The sequence below is a fragment of the Tiliqua scincoides genome, chromosome 3, assembly GCF_035046505.1.
Source record: "Tiliqua scincoides isolate rTilSci1 chromosome 3, rTilSci1.hap2, whole genome shotgun sequence".
Classification (NCBI taxonomy): Eukaryota; Metazoa; Chordata; class Lepidosauria; order Squamata; family Scincidae; genus Tiliqua; species Tiliqua scincoides.
Window position 1 is genome coordinate 69,480,557 of NC_089823.1, and position 21,889 is coordinate 69,502,445.

Consider the following 21,889-nt stretch of genomic DNA (forward strand, 5'->3'; position numbering starts at 1 on the left):
AGAACAATGGCTAAAGTTACTGTAGAAATAGATATGTATCACAGCTTTATCAGTATTAGGTAGGAAGAGTAAGATGAACACAACAATTAGAACTAAGAAAATGACCAAGGATTTATTCTGATTGATTATGTAGAATTTATAAAGGCCATTTTGAATCATGGCATAAGAACATAAGAACAGCCCCACTGGATCAGGCCATAGACCCATCTAGTCCAGCTTCCTGTATCTCACAGCGGCCCACCAAATGCCCCAGGGAGCACACCAGATAACAAGAGACCTGCATCCTGGTGCCCTCCCTTGCACTGGCATTCTGACATAGCCCATTTCTAAAATCAGGAAGTTGCACATACACATCATGGCTTGTAACCCATAATGGATTTTTCCTCCAGAAACTTGTCCAATCCCCTTTTAAAGGCATCTAGGCCAGATGCCATCACCACATCCTGCGGCAAGGAGTTCCACAGACTGACCACATGCTGAGTAAAGAAATTTTCTTTTGTCTGTCCTAACCCTCCCAACACTCAATTTTAGTGGATGTCCCCTGGTTCTGGTGTTATGTGAGAGTGTAAAGAGCATCTCTCTAGCCACTTTATCCTTCCCATGCATAATTTTGTATGTCTCAATCATGTCCCCCCTCAGGTGTCTCTTTTCTAGGCTGATGAGGCCCAAACACCGTAGCTTTTCCTCATAAGGAAGGTGCCCCAGCCCAGTAATCAACTTAGTCGCTCTCTTTTGCACCTTTTCCATTTCCACTATGTCCTTTTTGAGATGTGGTGACCAGAACTGGACACAATATTCCAGGTGTGGCCTTACCATCGATTTGTACAACGGCATTATAATATTAGCAGTTTTGTTCTCAATACCTTTTCTAATGATCCCAAGCATAGAATTGGCCTTCTTCACTGCCGCCGCACATTGGGTCGATACTTTCATCGACCTGTCCACCACCACCCCAAGATCACATTAGCCTATATGTGAAGTTTTGATTTTTTGCCCCAATGTGCATGACTTTACACTTACTTACATTGAAACGCATCTGCCATTTTGCTGCCCATTCTGCCAGTTTGGAGAGATCCTTCTGGAGCTCCTCACAATCACGTCTGGTCTTCACCACTCAGAAAAGTTTGGTGTTGTCTGCAAACTTAGCCACCTCACTGCTCACTGCTCACCCCTGTCTCCAGGTCATTTATGAAGAGATTGAAAAGCACCGGTCCCAGGACAGATCCTTGGGGCACACTGCTTTTCACCTCTCTCCATTGTGGAAATTGCCCATTGACACCCACTCTCTGTTTCCTGGTCTTCAACCAGGTCTCAATCCAGGAGAGGACCTGTCCTCTAATTCCCTGACTGTGGAGTTTTTTCAGTAGCCTTTGGTGAGGGACCGTGTCAAACGCCTTCTGAAAGTCCAGATATATAATGTCCACAGGTTCTCCCGCATCCACATGTCTGTTGACCTTTTCAAAGAATTCTAAAAGGATAGTGAGGCAAGACTTACCCTTACAGAAGCCATGCTGATTCTCCCTCAGCAAGGCCTGTTCGTCTATGTGTTTTGAGATGCTATCTTTGATGAGGCATTCCACAATCTTATCTGGTATAGATGTTAGGCTGACCAGCCTATAGTTTCCCGGGTCCCCATTTTAAAGATTGGTATGACATTTGCTATACTCCAATCCTGTGGCACCGTGGCCATTTTGAGGGACAAGTTGCATATTTTAGTCAAGAGATCAGCAGCTTCATTCTTTAATTCCTTAATAACTCTAGGGCAGATGCCATCAGGGCCTGGTGACTTACTGATCTTTAATTTATCAATGAGGTCTGATACATCTTCTCTTTCAACCTCTATCTGACTTAATTCCTTGGTCAGGAGGGGCTGTTCGGGCAGCGGTATTTGCCCGAGGTCTTCTGCCATGAAGACAGATGCAAAGAACTCATTTAATTTCTCTGCCATCTCTAAGTCTCTTTTATCTCCCCTTTCCCTCCCTCACCATCCAGAGGGCCAACCGCTTCTCTGGTGGGTTTCTTGCTTCTAACATATTTGAAGAAGCTTTTATTATTCCCCTTAATGTTGCTGGCCATGCGTTCCTCATAGTCTTGCTTGGCCTTCTGTATCACCTTCTTACATTTCTTTTGCCACAGTTTATGTTTTTTTTTATTCTCTTCATTAGGGCAAGACTTCAATTAGGGCAATTCTCAAGTTGCTGTCAGAAGTGTGTATTGGCTTGAATATTCGTGCATCACAGCAAAACTGAGTTCAGAAAGTCCCTGGCTTGAATGCCACCTGTCCCACAAATTTGCTTGGTGTACTTTAGTAAGCCACCTCAGGTCTCCCCAACTGCAATATGGAGACAGCAATAAACACCTACCTTGCAGTGAAGCACTTTGAACACTGCACCAGTGTTCTTTTTAATTATAATTATGTCTTAAGGTACAGCAACCCTGAACTTACACTTTGTTGTACATCATCCACTGCACGGCTCTTTTCATCATTTCCATTGTAATTCTGGATGGCTTCAGCATATGTCCTAAGGAAAGTGTCCTTGATCTAAGAGGGAAATTTAGGAAAAGCAGTGAGTTTTATTGAACCCACACAGAACAGACTTTCCAGGGTTTTAGAAATCATTTGTATGAAGGTTGGGGGGGGGGGCGAGGGTTTCTTGGCATGAAATGATTTTTTTAAATGTATGATTTGAGATAAGGAAAAGGGGAATAAGAATACAGCATGTTACTCCTGCCATTCCTTCTGAAGTCTCACTGAACATGACAAAAGTTATCTTAGAACACTCAGCAGTCCATTGTGTTGACATTTACTGATGAGGCCTGTTAAATCTTCCATTCATTATTCAGAAGAAAGTGTCAAGAAGTCAGAGGCATCAGGTGAAAAACAGAAGCGAAATATGGCATGAAAAGAAAGAGACAAAAGGGACTAGGGCTTATTTAGAACTCCTGACATCATTTTACTACTTTGTCCCCCTAAGTTAACCAGGTTTGCTAGGGACAAATAGGACCATAACACAGTAAAAGGTACAGCCTTACCAAGAATGTGAATACCCTCAGTATCAAGCTAGTACAGTGCAAACATGGAATGTTGTCCCAGGGGCACAATCTGGCAACATGAGAGTGTAATGGGATTTTTTAAAAGCAGCTTTAAGCCTTTATATGACTAGAAAGATACATTTTAAAAACTTCTAGAAATGCCTGGTGAAAGTCTGAGAAAAGTAGAGGAGCAGCTAAAATGTTCAAGCACTGCTAACTCTTTGTCCCTTTGGCAAGATAAGCAGAAACAGGGTAGATTATAAAAAATGTGGACATATCCTGAATTTGCATCACTAATAGCCCTATAAGTATAGTGTATGTATGTACGTACATTGTGTACATTGTACACAAGCGTACATTGGATTGCAGCCTTATACTGGTTACATAATTCAGCTTTCATCACATTATTGTGACAAAGAATATTGGTGGGTTTTGTCACTATGCGAGTGTGCCAAAAGCACAAAACAAATGCAGTCCTACATTTCAGCTGCCTCTTTCCTAACAAACATTTGAAAGCAAGAGGGAATGGCCATCAAATTTCTGCTCAGGTGATGAGAGGGAGAAAAAGGAAGAGTAAGGGAAATGCCAAGCCACTGATTTGAAAGAAGCACCAGCTCATTGCAGCAAAGGCTACTCCTAGCTCAGGAATTCCTGCAGACTCAAAAAGACATACCTGAGACATTCAGAGCCTGGTGGCGGGGAACATGAATAAGGGCTTTGCTGAGGTTTTTGTAAGACAGCTGTGTACTCACCCATTCAAAATGACAACTCTACAAGAGCAGCCTTCAGAAGTAAGACTGTTGACATAACTTATGAAATATGTTCAAGTTAACTGAGCACGTTGTATTATCAAATATCTCAGCCAACCAATGACAACTGATAATACATTATTTCAAATCAAGTGGCATTCTGAGAACAACTGCTCAAGATGGCTATTTTTTTTAATGCATACCACTTATGAAGAGGGCCGAAACTGGCCGTATCCCAGGAAACTTCAGGTTTCCATCCATCTCTGAAGTGTGGCAACATTCAAATCCTACCCCACTGTGTTGCATTCTCGAAGTATTTTAACTAACAGGACCAAACCTCCCCTTTCTAGTTCCTAGTGTATGTAATCAATCAGCACGATCAAGGCTGTTTCAGTGCCAAAACCAGGCCTAAATCCAGAATTGTTACCAAATTCAAATAATAATAATTATGGTAGCAATCATGCAGCTCAACTAACTACATATTGGAAGCAGAGACAGCTGACATTTTAAGAAGTTTCAGAATGGCAGAACCAACTGAGATTTGTTCCGATTGGAACAAATGTTTCATCTTCTACATTGAACAATCTTCTGTCAAACCATTTTCAACCAGTCTTACAAAACATATACAGTACCACACCACATACGGGCCAAGAAATACTTGCATTACAGATCCAAATTGTTTTCTGATTTCATTGTATCGCACTAACCCAATTTCTGCTCTTTCTAGCTTTGTTGCTACTTCTCAGCACAGGAAATAAATAAGATTTACAAGGCAGCACAGCATCTCGTTTAGTCTGGCTTTGCATTCTTGGAAATCCTCTCTGCATTATACAATCTAAAGCTTGTCTGGCTGAAGTAGTAGCATTTATGTAAAGAATGTAAGCTATTTTGCAGGCATCAGCATACGTAACAGGGTAAAGAAGATCTTACATGATGAACATATAAAGAAATTTAGCTTCAAAGTAAATACTGAACCGCAAAAGCCTGGGGCTTTAGCTAAATCCTTTCATTTGGAATGATAACAGTTTTTTAGACTGCACATCTCACTGCCAAGCAAAACAGCTGCATCACCCAAAATGTATATGGAACTGCTGAACTCGGCAACCTAGATAATAAGGGCCAGCATCCTAAGAGGCTTCCACAAAATCTGTTCAGAGATGTGCAACACCTACCAACTTTCCCAGCAAATAATTTATACTCACCTCATGGCGAAACACAAAGCCTGAAATACCAGCCACTAGCTCAGCAAGGAAGACCAGAGACAAGAACATGGCATACTGAGGGCCAAGAGAAAAACAAGACAGGTCAGTAGGTATGTGGACTAGACTACTGCTAGTAAAGAGAGCTATTCTTCTATCAGCATTTTTATTTAATTCAACTTTATTTATTTTTTGCATGTGAGAGTCAGAGCTAAAGACAAATTCCTTTCACAAACAAAAAAAAAAACACAACCATTTGATTTTAAAAGCACATGGAAATATTATATGTACAGGCTTGGCTCAATCCCAATTTGTGCCTAGAATGAGGTTCAGTTACTTACATTATTCCTCCCCAGGGTTGATGCTCTTTTGGCTCCCTCCCCCAATTGTCTTTGATGTGCTTAGCATGCTATGCTCACTTACTGTTTGGCAAAACAAGACCCAGCTGATCCAACTAGAGGGCCAGGCACGTGCATGTACCAAAAGGCAATGCTACAAAACTTAGTGCTTCTGAGAACATCAAGAAACAGAGGGCTTAGTGAAATATCATTTTAAAAATTAAGCAACCAAAGCTGGCCACCAAATCATTAAACTCATCTTCTTTTCCCCAGTATTGCAGTGACATTCCATGACTGGGGGGAAGCATAAGAGGAACTCTCAAGAGGTACTGGGAAAACAGTTTATTCTGATAGTCCCAACACACTTCAAGTACGCAACTATAAAAACAACACACAAAGATACCTAACCTTAACAATATATGCCATTTGAATAAAACAACACTCTGTTATCATCTATATACATAACATGTACAAACAGAGTGCATACCCATTCTATATTAACTCAGTGGTGTAGCTCATAGGGTGCAGGGGGTAGCAGTTGCACCGGGCATCAAAGTTTAGGGGGGCAACAAGTTGAGCTTCACACTAGTAACCAAAATTTGGAAAGGTAATTTAATGTAGAATGCAATGAAACAAACCCCATTGGAATATCTGTATTCTATCAAAAGTTATGGCCAATTAACCAGAAAATGAAAACACAGTTGCCTTATAGAACAAAAAGTGGATTTTCTTAACTCAGAACTGACCTATGAGAATGATTGTTGTTCAAGAGGTGCCCCTCTTATATTTATCAAGAGAAGAATAACCATCCCTCTTCACCCCAACACAGTGTCTCGAACCTACCAGGGGCACACTTTTTATTTATTTACTTAATTAATTTGATCTTGTCGGGGGGGGGGGGCTATAAATCTTCTTTGACCCCAGGTAGCAGAGAGATGTCTTTTCACTTTTGAAAAAACCTGGGCATGACATCACTTCTGGGGCAACATTTTGAGCTTGGCACCGGGCTACACAATCATTAGCTACGCCACTGCATTAACTGATTCATGCTGCACCATTCATCAACTGCACAAGTGCATAGGTCTCTTTGCAAGAAGACGCTAAAAAGGTTCAAATTTCCTTGTAACACTGATCAGTTAGGTGGGATATTGCGTGTAACGGAACCTGGCCAGAGAGGAAAGACCTGATCTGAGGTTATTGGAGAGAAGAAAGCAGAAGGGGTGGGTGAGAGAATCTGATGAGTAAATGATTTCATCTGCCAATAAATGTATTCAGAAATACACATTTATTTTTATTCAAAAACACTCAACTGAACACAGGCAGATCTTTAAGATTTGGGGAAAAACCATTTAAAACCATGATCCCAAGCACATTACACAGAGACTTATTCCACTGAAATCAATGGACTTACTTCCATAATGAATGCCTGCAATCATGGAGGTAATGTATGCGCACTTGGGGCTGTTTGCTGAGTTTTCCCTGGCAGTAGCTGCCAGCTGGCTCTCTGGCAGTTTGTTTGATTCTCTGCCTCAGCTCATTCAAGCAAGCTAGCTGGAAAGCTCTGCCAGGAAAAAAGCTGGAAAAAATTTGCTTGTCTGTGCATGCTGATCTCTTCTCCATGGACCTCAGGAGTGCAGCCAAAATGTTAATGAATAGTCAGAGGTGACCCTGATAACCCAAGGACACTATATGAGTGTGCTTGGATGGATATGTTTCCTTCACCAAATCTCTCTTATGGTCATTTTTCCACATGATAACAAAACTTATTCCATGTCTATAATGTAAAACCCAGACAAAAGCAGGGATTTGATTAAAAAAGTATCTCTTCTGCTTTCTTAGCTGCAATAACCTCATTCACATGTATGCAAATATTAAGTGGCTTGAATGTATTTTTAGTGTGATCTGTGAAAAGGCCTTGCTAATGACTTCTAATGGTCTAAAATCCAGCAGTTGTTCAACAAAGTTCTTTCTTCCACCTCCACTCATAGTTTCTTTAAAAGCCAAATTACTTGCGAAACTTAACATGTTAGAATGTTACAGGACCTGACATCATTGTATCCTACTATCCTGTGAACCAACTCCTAGACCCCTTTCCAAGGGTGAGATACTTTCCAGGAGGACTTCTGCTTGGCAAATGACATCATGTCAATTGTCACTGGAGCCTTTGGAGTAGTGCCTACAAGACTGAAGAAACATCTCAACATTCTTGGCCTTGAGTAAATTATACCAGCTCAGCTCCAGAAAATAACATTGCTTGGAACAGCCGGAATCCTATAGCGATATCTCTGTGATTCCCAGGTTCTTGGCTACATCCTGAATTGCAAAACATAACCAGTCCATATACTTGCTAAGACTGTGTTGAAGTATCACAACAACAATATAGTAATTATACTTCATGCATATATTTATTCATGCACATGTATAAATATGTGAAGCCCAGTTATCATCAGTTTAACAGCCCAAACCTGAGCTGCCTGGTGCGTGGGGCTGCAGCAGCACCAAAAATGGCTGCCACTGCATCCTTCATACTTTACAGGCACCGCTGGTGGTTCCTCGGGAGAAGGGGACTTTTGTCCCCTTCCCCTGGGTTAGCCAAGTAGCCCCGCAATGGGACTACTATATTCCATGCCGACCTTGGGTCAGTGTAGAATTTTGAGCCTCCGTGTCAGGCCAGTGGCCCAAAATGGAGGCTTGCGATCCTCCCTCCCACCCCACTCCCTCCCCCTGGCATATTTCCTCCCCGCCCTCTTCCCACCCTCTCTCTGCCTCCGCCTGCCCCGGAACACCTCCTCCCCGCCTCCCCCATGCCTCCACCTACTTCACCACTTGCTCAACGGTCCATGCAACTGCCGAGCAGCAGAGCCCAGCGCTGGGCTACCACCGGCAGAGCATCGGCGCGCCAAGCTCAGGATTGGACTCTAAGTTACGCAAAGAAAGTAGCTGTTTAAAGAATTTACAGCATTCTAGCGTAACAGTTACTTTTGCCATACTCACCAGTTTTAGCATCCATGGGCTACCACGACAAGTGGCAAAGCATCCAAACAAACCGAAGACAATAATTGTGGTACCAGTCCCAATGAGAACATAAGGAGCATTAGTAGAGTTTTCAGCAATAAGAGAAATATATGTGCCTAAAGTCAGCTTCCCCCAGACGCCAACAGCAAGAAGGATAACACCAGTTATCTGAAAAAAAAGAAGTGAAAAAGATAGAGGTGAAATACAGGGCTTTCTGTTTATCCTGGTAGAACTGCTATTGTAACCAAAAAAAATGGGACTTTTATTAGCTCCACAGGAGCTGACAGGACAAATATTACTTGTCTGTTTGGGGACATGTGGCAGGAATACCAAAAGTCAGACCTCTATGGCAAATCACCACCAACCTGCACAGGCCAATTTAGGGAACTGAGGAGCCAATGTAAGGTTGCCTTATATTGACTTCATACACAATTCTCTGAAAAATGTTGTGTAAACAAGAATTAAACAGAATGTGAGCTGCCTTGATAGCATCTTAGGATGTGGAAAGGCAGCATACAAATGCCCAAGGAGATTGATAGATTAGATAAAATAAAGGAACACCACAAAATCTTGTTCTCATTATCCTATATTGTGCCTTAGCAAAATCTGCCTTTTCCTCTAATACTGGGAAACCACACTGGTTAATAAGTAAACAGCACAATCCTATGCATAACTATTCAGAAGTAAGTTCCACTCAGTTCAGTGGGGCTTCTTCCCAGGAAAGTGTGGATAGGATTGCAGCCTAAATGCCTAACTATACATTTTATGCAAACATGGTAAGTATCAGAATGCTGAGTGCCATTTTTGTTTAATGGAAAAACCACTTCAGAAGGATGTAATCTGAAACAAGGAAATGACTAAGGGAGATGCTGAACCTTTTCCCCGTCAGACGTTTCTCTGCTCAAAATCACCACCCAAATGGAGGGCTCCAGGTTCCATATGTGAGTTTACAAGGTTAAATACATGTTTGGAACCCCACAGAAGGAAAAGTGGCAGGCAGGGTTTTGGAATGGAGAAATCGCAGACAAGGAAACGATTCCCCACCCCTTCCCTCTCATCACTTTCCTGCTCCAAACACCTCTTCCATAATGTTGTTTTTCCTTAAAATAAAACCCCCCACAAAAAATGCAGCCAGCTTTTGTTACATGAAATGTATAGCTACGGTGGTAGATTTGATCCCTTCTCACATATTCTGTATAAATCCTTTTGATGTAGGAGAGTACTCTGGCAAAAAATAAAAAGTATGTTTCAACCAATACAAGTTTTACGTTCATGACAGGAGCTGAGATTAAACAATGCTGGTTTAAGTCTGAAATGTGAAAATTGTCTAGAAAAGACTACCTAACATACAAGAAGCTGAAACACAGAACTTCTTTAGAAGTAGTATGGGGAAGAAGCTGTAGTATTCTCTCGAAGGATTTGTCTCTGTACCTGATAGCCTGATCTCGTGCCATTGTTCATGTCAACCATTTCATCATGACTGTGAAATATTACACATTTTGGATTTATTCCTGGCACACAGAGGAAAGCTGAAAGAAGGCAGCACATGTGTTCTTTGCTGACATCTAGTGGATACAGTTAGTAAGCTGAACAGCTTAATACACAGGAGTTGCATACACATAGATGTTAGGCCACATTACACAGCATTTTTGCTGCAGGTTTTGGAGGGGAGCACATTCATACTGGGAACACATTCATGTTTTGGACCTGAGGTACACAGGCAAAAGAGACACTTGCATGCTTTTGCACATGCCTTTCCCTTCTAGGAAGGGCAGAGCCTGTTGCTGACAAGTCCAGCAAACTTTAGTAAATCAATTGCAGTATGTGAAACAGTCATGAAACTGCTGCTGTGGTTTGGAAAAACAGATTGAAATATTGTCATTAAACAGCTAATATTATCTGAAATAAATTACAGCCAACTCTTCTGGAGTTCGGAGCAAGGAACATCTACTTAAGAAGGGCCAGCTTATAAGCCATTCATTAGATATAAAGGCTCACCTGAAGGGTGAGTGGAACTAAATTCACTGCCATTAAGTTCAAACCAAAGAAAACGTTTCAAACAATATATAGTAGTTTATTTTATGAGGGGATGAAGAAAAGTCATGGTGGACAAGGGCATGTCAAAAACGTAGTGCCCACTAGTAACAGACATTGCTGCCAAGAGAAATTGCAATTGGGTGCTAGGGAGCAATGTATAAACAGTGGGGTGACACCGCTAGTGATCAAAAGCACTAAAATCACAGTTTGTAGGAACAATACCATCATATTATATACCATTTGATGTGTAATTTACAGCAGAATGCAATGAAACAAACCATGTTGAAATATCTGTGTTCTATCAAAAGGTATACCCAAAAAACCAGCAGGGGCAGGGCGATGGTACATCACTCCCATCATGCAGGTTGTTGCCCCGCCTACTGCATGGGAGGAGGTCCATCATGGGGGTGACGCGCTGGTTTCCTGTACCAGGTGATGCAAAGCCTAGTGATGCCACTGAGCATACCTGTATATAAGTTGATTTATAGCGCAATTCTGTGCATATCTACTCAGAAGTAAGTCCCACTGTGTTTAGTGGGGCTTACTGCTAGGAAGGTATGCACAGGATTGCAGCCTGAGTCTCATGGGAGTCAATGGAAAATATAAACCAAGCACTAGAGCTCTGTGGACTGCAGTCATATATAAAGACTAATGTGAAAATGCTGGGTCTTTTTTCTTTCCTGTTTTTAAGTTTAATTATATTATTTCTTGCTTTGCCTACTGTTCTGGGTTGGGCATTGGTTGATAATAAAGATGCTAAAAGCCAGTTTCTAATCAATTTTGGAGCTCTTTAAATTTTAAGTAAATCTGACCATTTCTGTGAAGTGTGTTGCTTAGTGGGGAATTTAACCACTGGCAGACAGCTCTCCTAGCTCTCAGATTTCTCTAGGCAGAAAGTACTGTTGTTCGGGTTTTAAAGAACAAAACTCATAAGCAACATGCAACTGGTGTAGTACATTTCCTATTGAATCAATATACTGTAAATATTTATCACATTCCCATTCCATCTTTCTTCCGTCATGGAACTCAAAGCAGCTTCCATGGGCTCCTGAGATGGCCACCCATTCAGGCACTGACCAGACTGAGCGCTGTTTGGTTTCAGCAAGGTTGCAGCAACAAGCGCCTGTACATTCCACCTGGGTATGAAACGCCCACATTCAAGCTTACTGTGGAACTCACTACGTTACCTTGATGCATAAATGAACTGCACCCTTCCCTATGTCTCATCACACTTGGACTGATAGGGCACACCCACTTAGCACACCCTGTTAGCTTAGCCCAAAGTTAGGAGACAGCAAGGGGAGGTAGAGAAATCTTCTTGGCGGCCATTCCACAGTCCAAGCAAAAAATTGTCAGACCTATTTAGGCTTTAAGGTGGACTTGAGCCTGTGTGGATTATGATTAAGATATGGCCTGCTTGATCTGAGAACCATTTTTTAAAACTACAGGTTGAGCCTGCTTATCTGTAGATATACTATCCACAGATCTGGCTCAACATGGGTCCCCCAGATCTGTGTTGAGCCAGACTGGGGGGGGGGGGCTTCCCTGGCCCTCAGAAAGCCTTTTAAAGGCATAAAAAAAGAAACAGAAGTAGCTTTTTTGCCTCCAGGAGGCATTCTGAAGCCTGTAGAGGCTGTGGGCAGATGTGGGTGGCCTCTGTGGGCTTCAGAAAGCCCCCTGGAGGCGACCGGAGCACAGCTTCAGTCACCTTCAGAGGGTTTAAGAGGCCCAAAACAGCAGATTTGCTTATCTGCGGTTTTCAGTATCCACAGGGATTCTGAGAATGGATCCCCTGTGGTTACCAAGGCTGCACCTGTACTTCCTGGAAACATAATGGCCCCTGCCTTGGCAGTCTGTCATCACAAGTGATGATAGTGTAGAAGTGCTAATGTCTCATCTTCTCTGTCTTATCCAGCTTCCTTTGCAATTAATGGCTTTACCACTGAAAGGGGCCAGACATTCTTGCAGAGGAAGATAGCAGCCCAAAGCTTTTTCCTTTTTGTTGGGTTTGTAATTAAAATGTTAATAGGCCTTATTACCAGAAAGAGGTGTGACAGTGATTGATGTCACTAATGATACAGAGAAAAAGGCATCATAGATAGCCTTATTGGCCCATTAGACAAAAAAACCTAAAAGCCAAAGTAAGATGATACCTTTATTAGGACCAACTAAAATATCACATAGTAGCTGGAAACCTTTTCAGTTCTCCAGAACTTTTTGATAGTCTGGAAGTTAAACAAAATGCGGTGGGGGTGACAAATCTGGGCATGATACAAGAGCCCAAAGTCTGCAGTTCGTAATTCTTTATTTGGAATACCAAAGGTTTTATGTAGCTGTAATCTGAAAACTATCTGCTAGGTATGAAACACAAAACGGCAGGGATCAAGAAACAAAAATGGCTTTTTTGAATTCATAAAAATATATACAACTTATGTAACACCACAAATGTACACAGAGATTTTAAAAATCCAGTAGTAACTCATATCTGCCTCTAGCACTACTTGGAACACAGAGATCCAAGGCAGGCAACAGGAGTAAAGAGTAACACGCTAATCTTTGTATTGAAAAAAACAGCTAATGTCACCGCAAGTTCCAAATGTCTTGCTTGGCACTTTGAGCAAGTGCAAAGTGATTTCAAAGGTTTGTTTGATCTGCCTATCCCCCCAACATAAAACAAAAGACATATCCACATAGAGTTCATTACAGCAATCCAACATGAAATGCACATGCCATGACTGAGGCCTGATCTTAATGATATCAGTGCCTTGCAATGATTTTATCATGAGAATGAGTTATTGAGTGGAGGGAGTCAGGTGGATTCCTGATATGGAATGGGAAGGAACTCACCCAATAATGTACCTGAACAAACCCAAGTATCACAGGAATTAACAACTCACTGTATAAGTGGTTCCCAAAATTTTTCGACTGGTGGGTCCCTTGACCTACTAGACGAGTGTTTCTCAAACTGTGGGTCAGAACCCACTAGGTGGGTCACGAGCCCATTTCAGGTGGGTCCCCATTCATTTCAATATTTTATTTTTAATATATTAGACTTGATGCTACCATGATATGTGACTATGTTTGGAGAAATGTTACAGACCTGTACTTTTAACAAGATACTATGCATATTCTTTTAACAGTGCTAGTAAATGGGACTTACTCCTGGGTAAGTGTGGGTAAGATTGCAGCCTCAGATTGCTAAAAGTGTTCCTGTTTGAAGATGTCACTTCCGGTCATGACATCACTTCCGGTGGGTCCTGACAAGATTCTCATTCTAAAAAGTGGGTCCCGGTGCTAAATGTGTGAGAACTACTGCACTAGACCATTGGCCACAGCTCCCCATTAGGGCCACAATCCTAGACATTGTATAGGGCAGGGGGTTTGTGTGTGGATACAGCAGCTCCCCTGGCTGGTTTCTGTGGCTCCTCAGAGAGCCACAGCTTACAGTTTGGGAATCATTGCACCACTGTTCAGATTGCTCATCCAGAAACTTCCACTGCTGCAGAATGCAGCATCCAGCCTTCTGGTTGAGCAGGCACATTGGAACATACAACTCTGACTGTATGCCATCTGCACGGGTCATCAATTTGTTTCTGGACTCAATGCAATGTATTGGTCTTGACCTTTAAAGCCCTAAGCAGCCTGGGACCAAAGTACCTTAAGAATTGCCTCTACTTATCCAAATCTGTCCAACCTTTTGAGATGCTGTTCTGCATTGCCAGTTGTCTGAGGCAGGGTGGGATATTGCAGGAGAAATGGCATTGTTACCATGCAAGTGTGAGCCTCAATATTTCTGGTTTTGGAATTTAAGTGGTGGGTGTGGTGAGGCAGCCTACTGTAAAGCACCTGTTGTACTCAGCACCACAGCCATCTCCTCCCTTCTTCATAAGCAGTTTCAATCCACCTTCAATGCATTCTTTATTTTTGGCCATTTGCTTCAGATTCCCCACTCCTTACTTCCCCTTCTGTCTTTCCTCACTCTCCGCTGGATCTCAATTCATTACAGCCAAACACACCATTTTCTCAGTTTCACTCTGTTGAATACTAATTCTGCAGCAGCAAGGAGGAACAATTGAACAGTAACAACTTCCAGAGAGGTGGATGTGCTGGTCTGTATAGCAAAGAACAGAGGCCAGTGGCAGCTTGAAGACCAATCAATTTATTTTAACATACCTTTTGAGGGTTGGAGCCCATTTTGTCAGATGCATGAAGTATTATCCTCAGTTAACAGATACATATGTGCGTGTGTGGTGTGTGTACACACACATACAGGGGATAGACAGGAACAAAATGTAAAAGGTGGGGTCAAAGGGCTATGACAGTGGTTCCCAAACTGTGAGCCATGAATTCCCAGAAACCAGCCAAGGGAGCCACGGATGGAATCCTCCAGGAAGTGCTGACATAGGCAGCATCCAGCTCCATCTTGAAAGAGGCACTTCTTTTCACCCCTGTGCTGCACTGCTAGTGCAATGCCACAATTTTAAATTAAAACAAATCAATGAGCAAAAACAACTTCTATCTATCTGTCTGACTGTCTATCTACACACAGGAAATTTGCCCTCAAGAGGGCCAAACTGCCACCTGAGACAATGTAATTCATCTGCAACAGCCACAATTAAAGCTATCCAGATCCTCACTCCAGCTGCCTCCCAGTGCGTCACATATTATTCAAGCCATTTCAGAGAGTGGTGATTAGACACAGCAACAATGGTTCTTCTTTGCACAACTAAATCCATAAGCAATAGCAAGCTATCAATCAAATCTGTTCCCATTTGTTTTCATTATGTATTCCTTGCAGAAAACACCAAATGATGTGCAGGCCTATTTGGGGTTAGCACAATTCCCCTAGAGAGGCCACCCATGAAGACAAGGAACATTTGTTCTCCGAACCCATTACATTCTCTGCCTTTTCAGTTGAAAATGTTGGGAATGGTGCCAGTAAAGGCTGGTGGTTGGGTGGGCTTCATTATACGGTCACTTGCCCATTTCGAAGCAAGCTGACTACCAACAGTTTCCATGCACAATCATCAGGCAGGCTGCACATTAAAATGCTAAGTCACAACTACCACAACAAGAGCAGAGATGCACAGCTCCAGGTTTTCTTATTCTGATCTCACCAACGAACTAGGGTTTGAATTTCCCTGTAACTGAAGTCTGAATGATGTTAAGCCAACTGAATTACACACACATTATGTAGGCTAAGGCTGCAATCCTAACCACACTTTCCTGAGAGTAAGCCCCATTGAACAAAATAGGACTGACTTCTGAGTAGACCTGGTTAGGATTATGCCCTAAGTATATTTTTTTAGGAAAATATTCTGTTTTATGCATGTACCATTATACAATAGGAATGTTTGTAACAGAACTTGTCCACTCTCCCCTCAACTTTGTGCTATATTTTCCAATATGAATGCAGTTTTTAAGAGGAGAATATAGAAACCTCATACAGGATGTTTCTTAAGATCCTTCTCTGAGATATTTGCATGTTCTATTGGAAAAACACTTTTGCTTATGCAGATAAACAGAAAATTAGACTTTACTACTTCTCCACCTCCATGGTCTGTAAGCATATATTACAATACACAACTGGCGCAGGGAATGAGAATTGTCAATTAAAATATGAATTCTACAGGAGGAGACTAAATTCAAAGAGGTGGCAATTCAACAAATATTCCACCCAAATGAGGCACTGAAACTATCTGTGGCATATGTAGGTGTTGTGTTGCTCGAAACTGGCGATATAGATCAGATCACTTGATTATCTGCAACCCACACAGGGACAAAACTGACCCTCTACTGACAGGCTACTGGAATCAGAGCAGAACAGCCACCATAGGAGCAGTTGTTTTTTTTTGTTTTTTTTTGGGGGGGGGGATTGAGCATGGGATTGAGTAAAGTATCTACTACCTTTCCATAAACAATAGCATTATTGGTCATGACTTCACATGTACCAATAAAGACTTTCCACTATTCAGGCAGGGCCCATATGTTTCATGCGTTTTAAATGAAGCTTTTGGTAATGTGCATATACTTTAATAGTTTGCTTTTGGGCCCAAAGGAATCTTAACCCATTTTTGCCTGGCCCACAGGTGCTCACATTTGGTCCCTGTTGTGTATATGCAACACTGGGCAGAAATGGCTTAATGAAGCCTTGCCCAGGGCTTCCAGCAGCCTGAGCTTTTGCTCACAAAGCCTGCACCTGAAAAAGGAAAGGTCAGAGTTGAGTACATAGCCAAAATAATTGAACAAGGCATATGTCTATTAACTCTGTGTAAAGCATAATAAATTAACTCTGTGTATAATAATAACTCGGTGTATAATAATATAATATAATAATAATATAATTTATAATAATAAATTAACTCGGTATATAATAATTAACTCTGTGTAAAGCATAATAAAAATAAATTAATACATTAAATTATTATTTTCTCTCTGTTTCAAAAAGACAATAATTGGTTTCTAATTTTTCAAGAAATTTTTTGTTGAATTCTCTTTAAGTAAAGTTGAGTTTGTCCATCTCAGCAAAGTTTATTTATTTATTTATTTATACAGGTATTTATATACCAACTTTCTTTGGTCGTCAGATTTCTCCTCAGACTTTAATCCAAGGCGTTTTACATAGGCAGGCTGTTCTAAACCCCCGTAGGGATTTTTACAATTGAATAGTTCTAGTCTTTCATAGAACTCCTCCTTCCAGCTGGATTCCTTCCCGGTCTGGCTTCTCTCTGGCCTTTCGCCTCCCACGCTCCTCTTGATGGCAACTCCTCTCTGCCACGGAGAGTCAGCTCATCAGTATATCAGCATGTCGTAAGTTTTGTCCACCATTCTTCTATCAAGGGTATGTTTATAGTCTTCCAATATTGAGCATAGAGTATTCTGGCAGCGCTTATCATGTACAAAAATAAAACTTCACTTTTTCTTTCCACATATTCATCTGTCATATTTAATAAAAATACTTCTGGCTTCAACTGTACATTTGTTTTTAAGATCAACTGTATCTGTGCATGAAGTTGTAACCAATATTTTTTTACTTTTAAACACTTCTACCACATGTGGTAAAAGGTTCCCTCCTGTTTCTTACATTTCCAACAACTATTGGACATACTTTCATACATTTTGGCTAGTTTACTTGGTGTCACGTACTATCGATAAATCATCTTATATATGTTTTCCTTAATGTTAACATTCAGAGTAAATTTTATCTGTTTTAGCCATAGTTTCTCCCATCTGTCCATTGAGAGTTTATGACCCACATTTTCACGCACTGGATCATGCATTCTTTGACCTGTTCATCTTCTGTTTCAAATTTCAAAAGCAATCTATATATTTTAGATATTACTTGCTTATCTGATCTTAGTTTCTCCAATATTGACTCCCCCTCTTCAAAGCCATATAATTTTTTATCAGTTTTAAATCTTTCTAATAATTGTAGATACAGAAACCACTGGCAGTCAAAACCCTCTGCAATCAATTCTTCTCTAGACTTCAACATACATTGACCTTGGTTAAAATTCAATATATTCTTATACAATAACCATTTGTCTCTTTGTGCTATTCCTAAACCAAAATGTGCTTCTTGTGGTGAGGTTGAGAGTGGGATTTTATTATAAAACCTCTTTTTATAACGATTCCATATCTTCCACAGTGCATGTCTAACATAATGATTCTTAAATTCCATATTCACTTTCAACTTATCATACCAAAGATATCCGTGCCAACCAAATCTTAAATGATATTCCTTCTAACTTCAACAATTTTTTATTTCGCAGCAATAGCCATCCTTTAAGCCACAGAACACAACATGATGCATAATAAGTCTTCAGGTCTGGCAGTCCTAAACCTCGTCTTTCTTTTGCATCTTGCAAAATCTTAAATTTCACTCTTGGTTTTTTCCCTTGCCATATAAAACCTGTCACATCTTTCTGCCATTCTTTAAAAGGTTTATCAGAAAGTAATACTGGTATATTTTGGAAAAGAAAAAGCATTTTCGGTAATACATTCATTTTGATTACGGATATCCTTCCCAAAAAAGATAATTTCAACCTTTCCCATCTTGCAAAATCTTTTTTGATTTCACACCAAACTTTAACATAATTATTTTGAAATAACATACAATTCATATTTGTCAAAATAATACCTAAATATTTAATCTTTTTTGAACCACTTTGAACCTGGTTTTATTCATCAATTTTGACTGGTCTTGTATGTTCATGTTTTTAGATAAAATTTTAGTTTTCTGTTTATTTATCTTAAATCCTGCTAATAATTCAAATTTCTTCAACTTAACCATCAACAACTCGATGTCTTTTAAAGGTCTTTCTAAGATCAAAACCATATCATCTGCAAACACTCTTAATTGGAAGCATTCATTTTTAATATTTGCGCCTCGTAGTCTTTCATCTTGTCTGATATCTCTACATAACACTTCTAAGGCAAGTATAAATAAAAGTGGTGAAAGTGGACATCCTTGTCGTGTTCCCTTTTGGATCTCAAACACTGTTGATAGTTCTCCATTTACCAATACCTGCACAGTTTGTGCTGTGTAGATTGATTTTATCCATTGAATAAAATTCCCTCCAAAATTCATCTTCTCTAAGACGGTAATCAAGAAAGTCCAGCTCAAATTGTCAAATGCCTTCTTGAAGTCTAAAAAAATGAATGCTAATTGTTTCTCTATTCTTTTATCATAGTACTCCAACAAATCCAATACTATTCTGATATTATCACTCATGTGTCTTTTTGGTAAAAAGCCACATTGATCTTCATGTATAAGATTTTGTAATATCTTCTTCATTCTAGTTGCTAAAATTGCTAATCTCTGCTAACTGAGTAAGAGACACTTTTTCAAGTGGGTGCTCCTCTTTTTTTAGCAGGGGGAGAGTAACTGGCCCTCCTCCCCCCAGCAGTGTCTTTTCTAGTGGCTGCCTGCTGGTGTTCTTTTGCATCTTTTAGATTGTGAGCCCTATTGGGACAGGGAGTCATTAGTTATTTGATTTTCTCTGTAAACCGCTTTGTGAACTTTTTGTTGAAAAGCGGTATATAAATACTGTTAATAATAATAATTAATAATTAATTGCTGTAAATATTTTACAATCATTATTCAACAGGAAATTATTCAAGGAAATAGGTCTGTAATTTTTTATGTCCATCAAATCCTGTCCTTCTTTAGGAATCAAAGTTATATTTGCTGCTTTCCATGAATCTGGCATCAGTATAAATTTTTCCTGCCTCTTGCAATTTTAAAATTACTACTCTCTTTTCTCTCTCCTTCCTCAATTTGTAAGCCAACCATTTTCCTGGTTGGTTAGCATGCTCAAATTATCTTTGTTTAACAAACTTTAATTTAATTTCCATTTGATTCACCATCATCAAAGATAGCTGATGCTATAAATCTTTTATTTGCTGTACTATTTTTTTTATCTCCTGGGACTTCTATTAGCTCATATTCTTTCTTTTTAATTTCCTCTTCAATTTTCTGAAACTTACTTTGTCTCTCTGTTTTCCATTCTATGCTTTTCTGAATAAAGTATCCTCTCATAAAGGCTTTACTAGCGTCCCATACTGTCCTCAGTTCTGTTCCCTTATTTAAATTCAGATAAAAAAATTCCTTTAATTTCTGCTTGGTGTCCTTTATTATGACCTCTTTTTGTAACAACAATTCATTCAATTTTCATCTATATGTTGTAGGTTTCTTCTTAATAGTCATAGTTATTGGATTATGATCTGAAAAAGTCTTTGATAGGATTTCTGTCTTAGAAGTTTTTACTACAATGTCCTTCGTCACCCAAAACATATCTAGTCTTGAAAATGATCTGCGTCTTTCTGAATAATAGGTAAACTCTTTTGTATTTCCATTTGTCGCCAAATGTCTACAACCCCTAAAGCTTCTACCAAATCAAAAAAAGTTTTTGATAATTTTCCTTGAGAAACCTTAATCTCTTTCTCAGATTTTTTGTCCCTTTGTGGTGACACAATTGCAGTCCAATCTCCCATCAAACAATAACTTGGGTATGAGTAATTTAAGAATACATCTAATAGTTGCCTTAAAAAAACTCCTCTTTCTTGATTTGGAGCATACAAACCCAAAAGTAAAGTTCTCTTACTCCCGAAATTATAACTTCCACAGCATATCCCTCTCCTTTTGTATGCTGATGACATGGCCCTGATATCTCGAACTAAAATAGGATTAAGGAGACTGGTTAATGCCTGCATAGAATATTTTACCAACAATGCCCTTCAGCTAAACTATGAAAAGTCCAAGATTGTGGTGTTTGGGCACTCTTGGAAATCACAGTCTTGGCTTTTCAATGGTAAAACAATACAACAAGTAAAGGAATTTCAGTATCTTGGTCTCCGGTTTCACTACCGGCATTTCTGGTCTTCCCATCGTCTTACAGTAATTAATTCATCCAAACTAGCTGTTCAGGCTATTACTCACTTTTTCTTCTCTTGGGGTAATTCATTCATTCCAGCTGCTCTCCAGGCTTTTAATGCCAAAGTTACACCTCAAATTTTGTATGGCATTCCTGTTTGGATGCCAGCATTAAATGATTCAATTGAAAAGATACATTCTAATTTTCTATACAAGATCTTAGGTGTACCGCATTGCGTTCCCTTTGCGGCACTTTGCCTGGAGACAGGCCAATATAGGCTGGAGTTTCTAGCTTGGTCCAGTTTCTTAAAATACTGGGCCAAAGTGTGCTTCAGGGCTGACCAAAATCCATTGTTAAAGGGGTTATTGACTGACTCGCTGTTGTCTCCTTGCTTAGCTCTATTCAATAAGAAAATTAGACAAATGGGTCTCGAGGAAGATCTACAAGGAGCTGCTACACTTGAGACTTCTATCAGGCTCTTGATAACAAGACTAATAGACATAGAAAGGCAAGAGATTTTGGCTGCAGCACAAAAAAAATGTTCACCCCTAAATTTCCATCTTAACAATACCTTTGGTCTACAACCAAAATACCTGTCCTTCTTAGAGTGCCCCTTTGAAAGGAGGGCTTTTACAGTAGCCCGATGCAACGTGTTGCCTTCTAATGACCTACCTGGTAGGTTTAGAAATGCCCCGAAGGAAGAACGATTTTGCAATTGTGGCCTCAGAGAGGTAGACTCTCTTCCACACATTGTTCTGCATTGTGCTTTTAATCAGGTGCTCAGAGGCCAGTATCTCCCCTCATTATCTGGAAACAAAAAAGGTCTCTCTGAGATCACCTCTTTACAACTTTTGCTGGCAGGTGAATTTGAATCTGTGACCCTTCCATTGCTAAATTTCTACATGTGAGCAACTTGAAGCGGGCTAAGTTGCTGGTTCTAAGCAACTTGGAGTAACTGTGTAAGCAAACTGGTGTGTTTTAACTCTTATTTCCTATCTCTCTTTTAATATATACCTTCATACATGACTGTTTGGAGATATTAGTTGTAAAATTATATGCCTAATAAAGGTTTGTTGTATGTTGTATGTTTATAACTTCCACAGCCAACCACCTGCCTTTTTCATCTGCAAACACAAATTTTG

General features: G+C 40.1%; 1 protein-coding gene across 1 annotated transcript in view; it reads right to left on the reverse strand.

Annotated features, from left to right (window-relative positions):
- The window catches only part of TSPAN7 (tetraspanin 7), a 114,444-nt gene that overhangs the window by 16,318 nt on the left and 76,237 nt on the right, over positions 1-21,889 (reverse strand). Inside the window, exons 2-4 of the mRNA XM_066620433.1 lie at positions 8,314-8,502; positions 4,985-5,059; positions 2,447-2,542 (exon numbers count right to left, since the gene is read on the reverse strand). Coding sequence (XP_066476530.1) covers positions 2,447-2,542; positions 4,985-5,059; positions 8,314-8,502 — 360 coding nt within the window. The remainder of the gene's footprint in view (positions 1-2,446; positions 2,543-4,984; positions 5,060-8,313; positions 8,503-21,889) is intronic.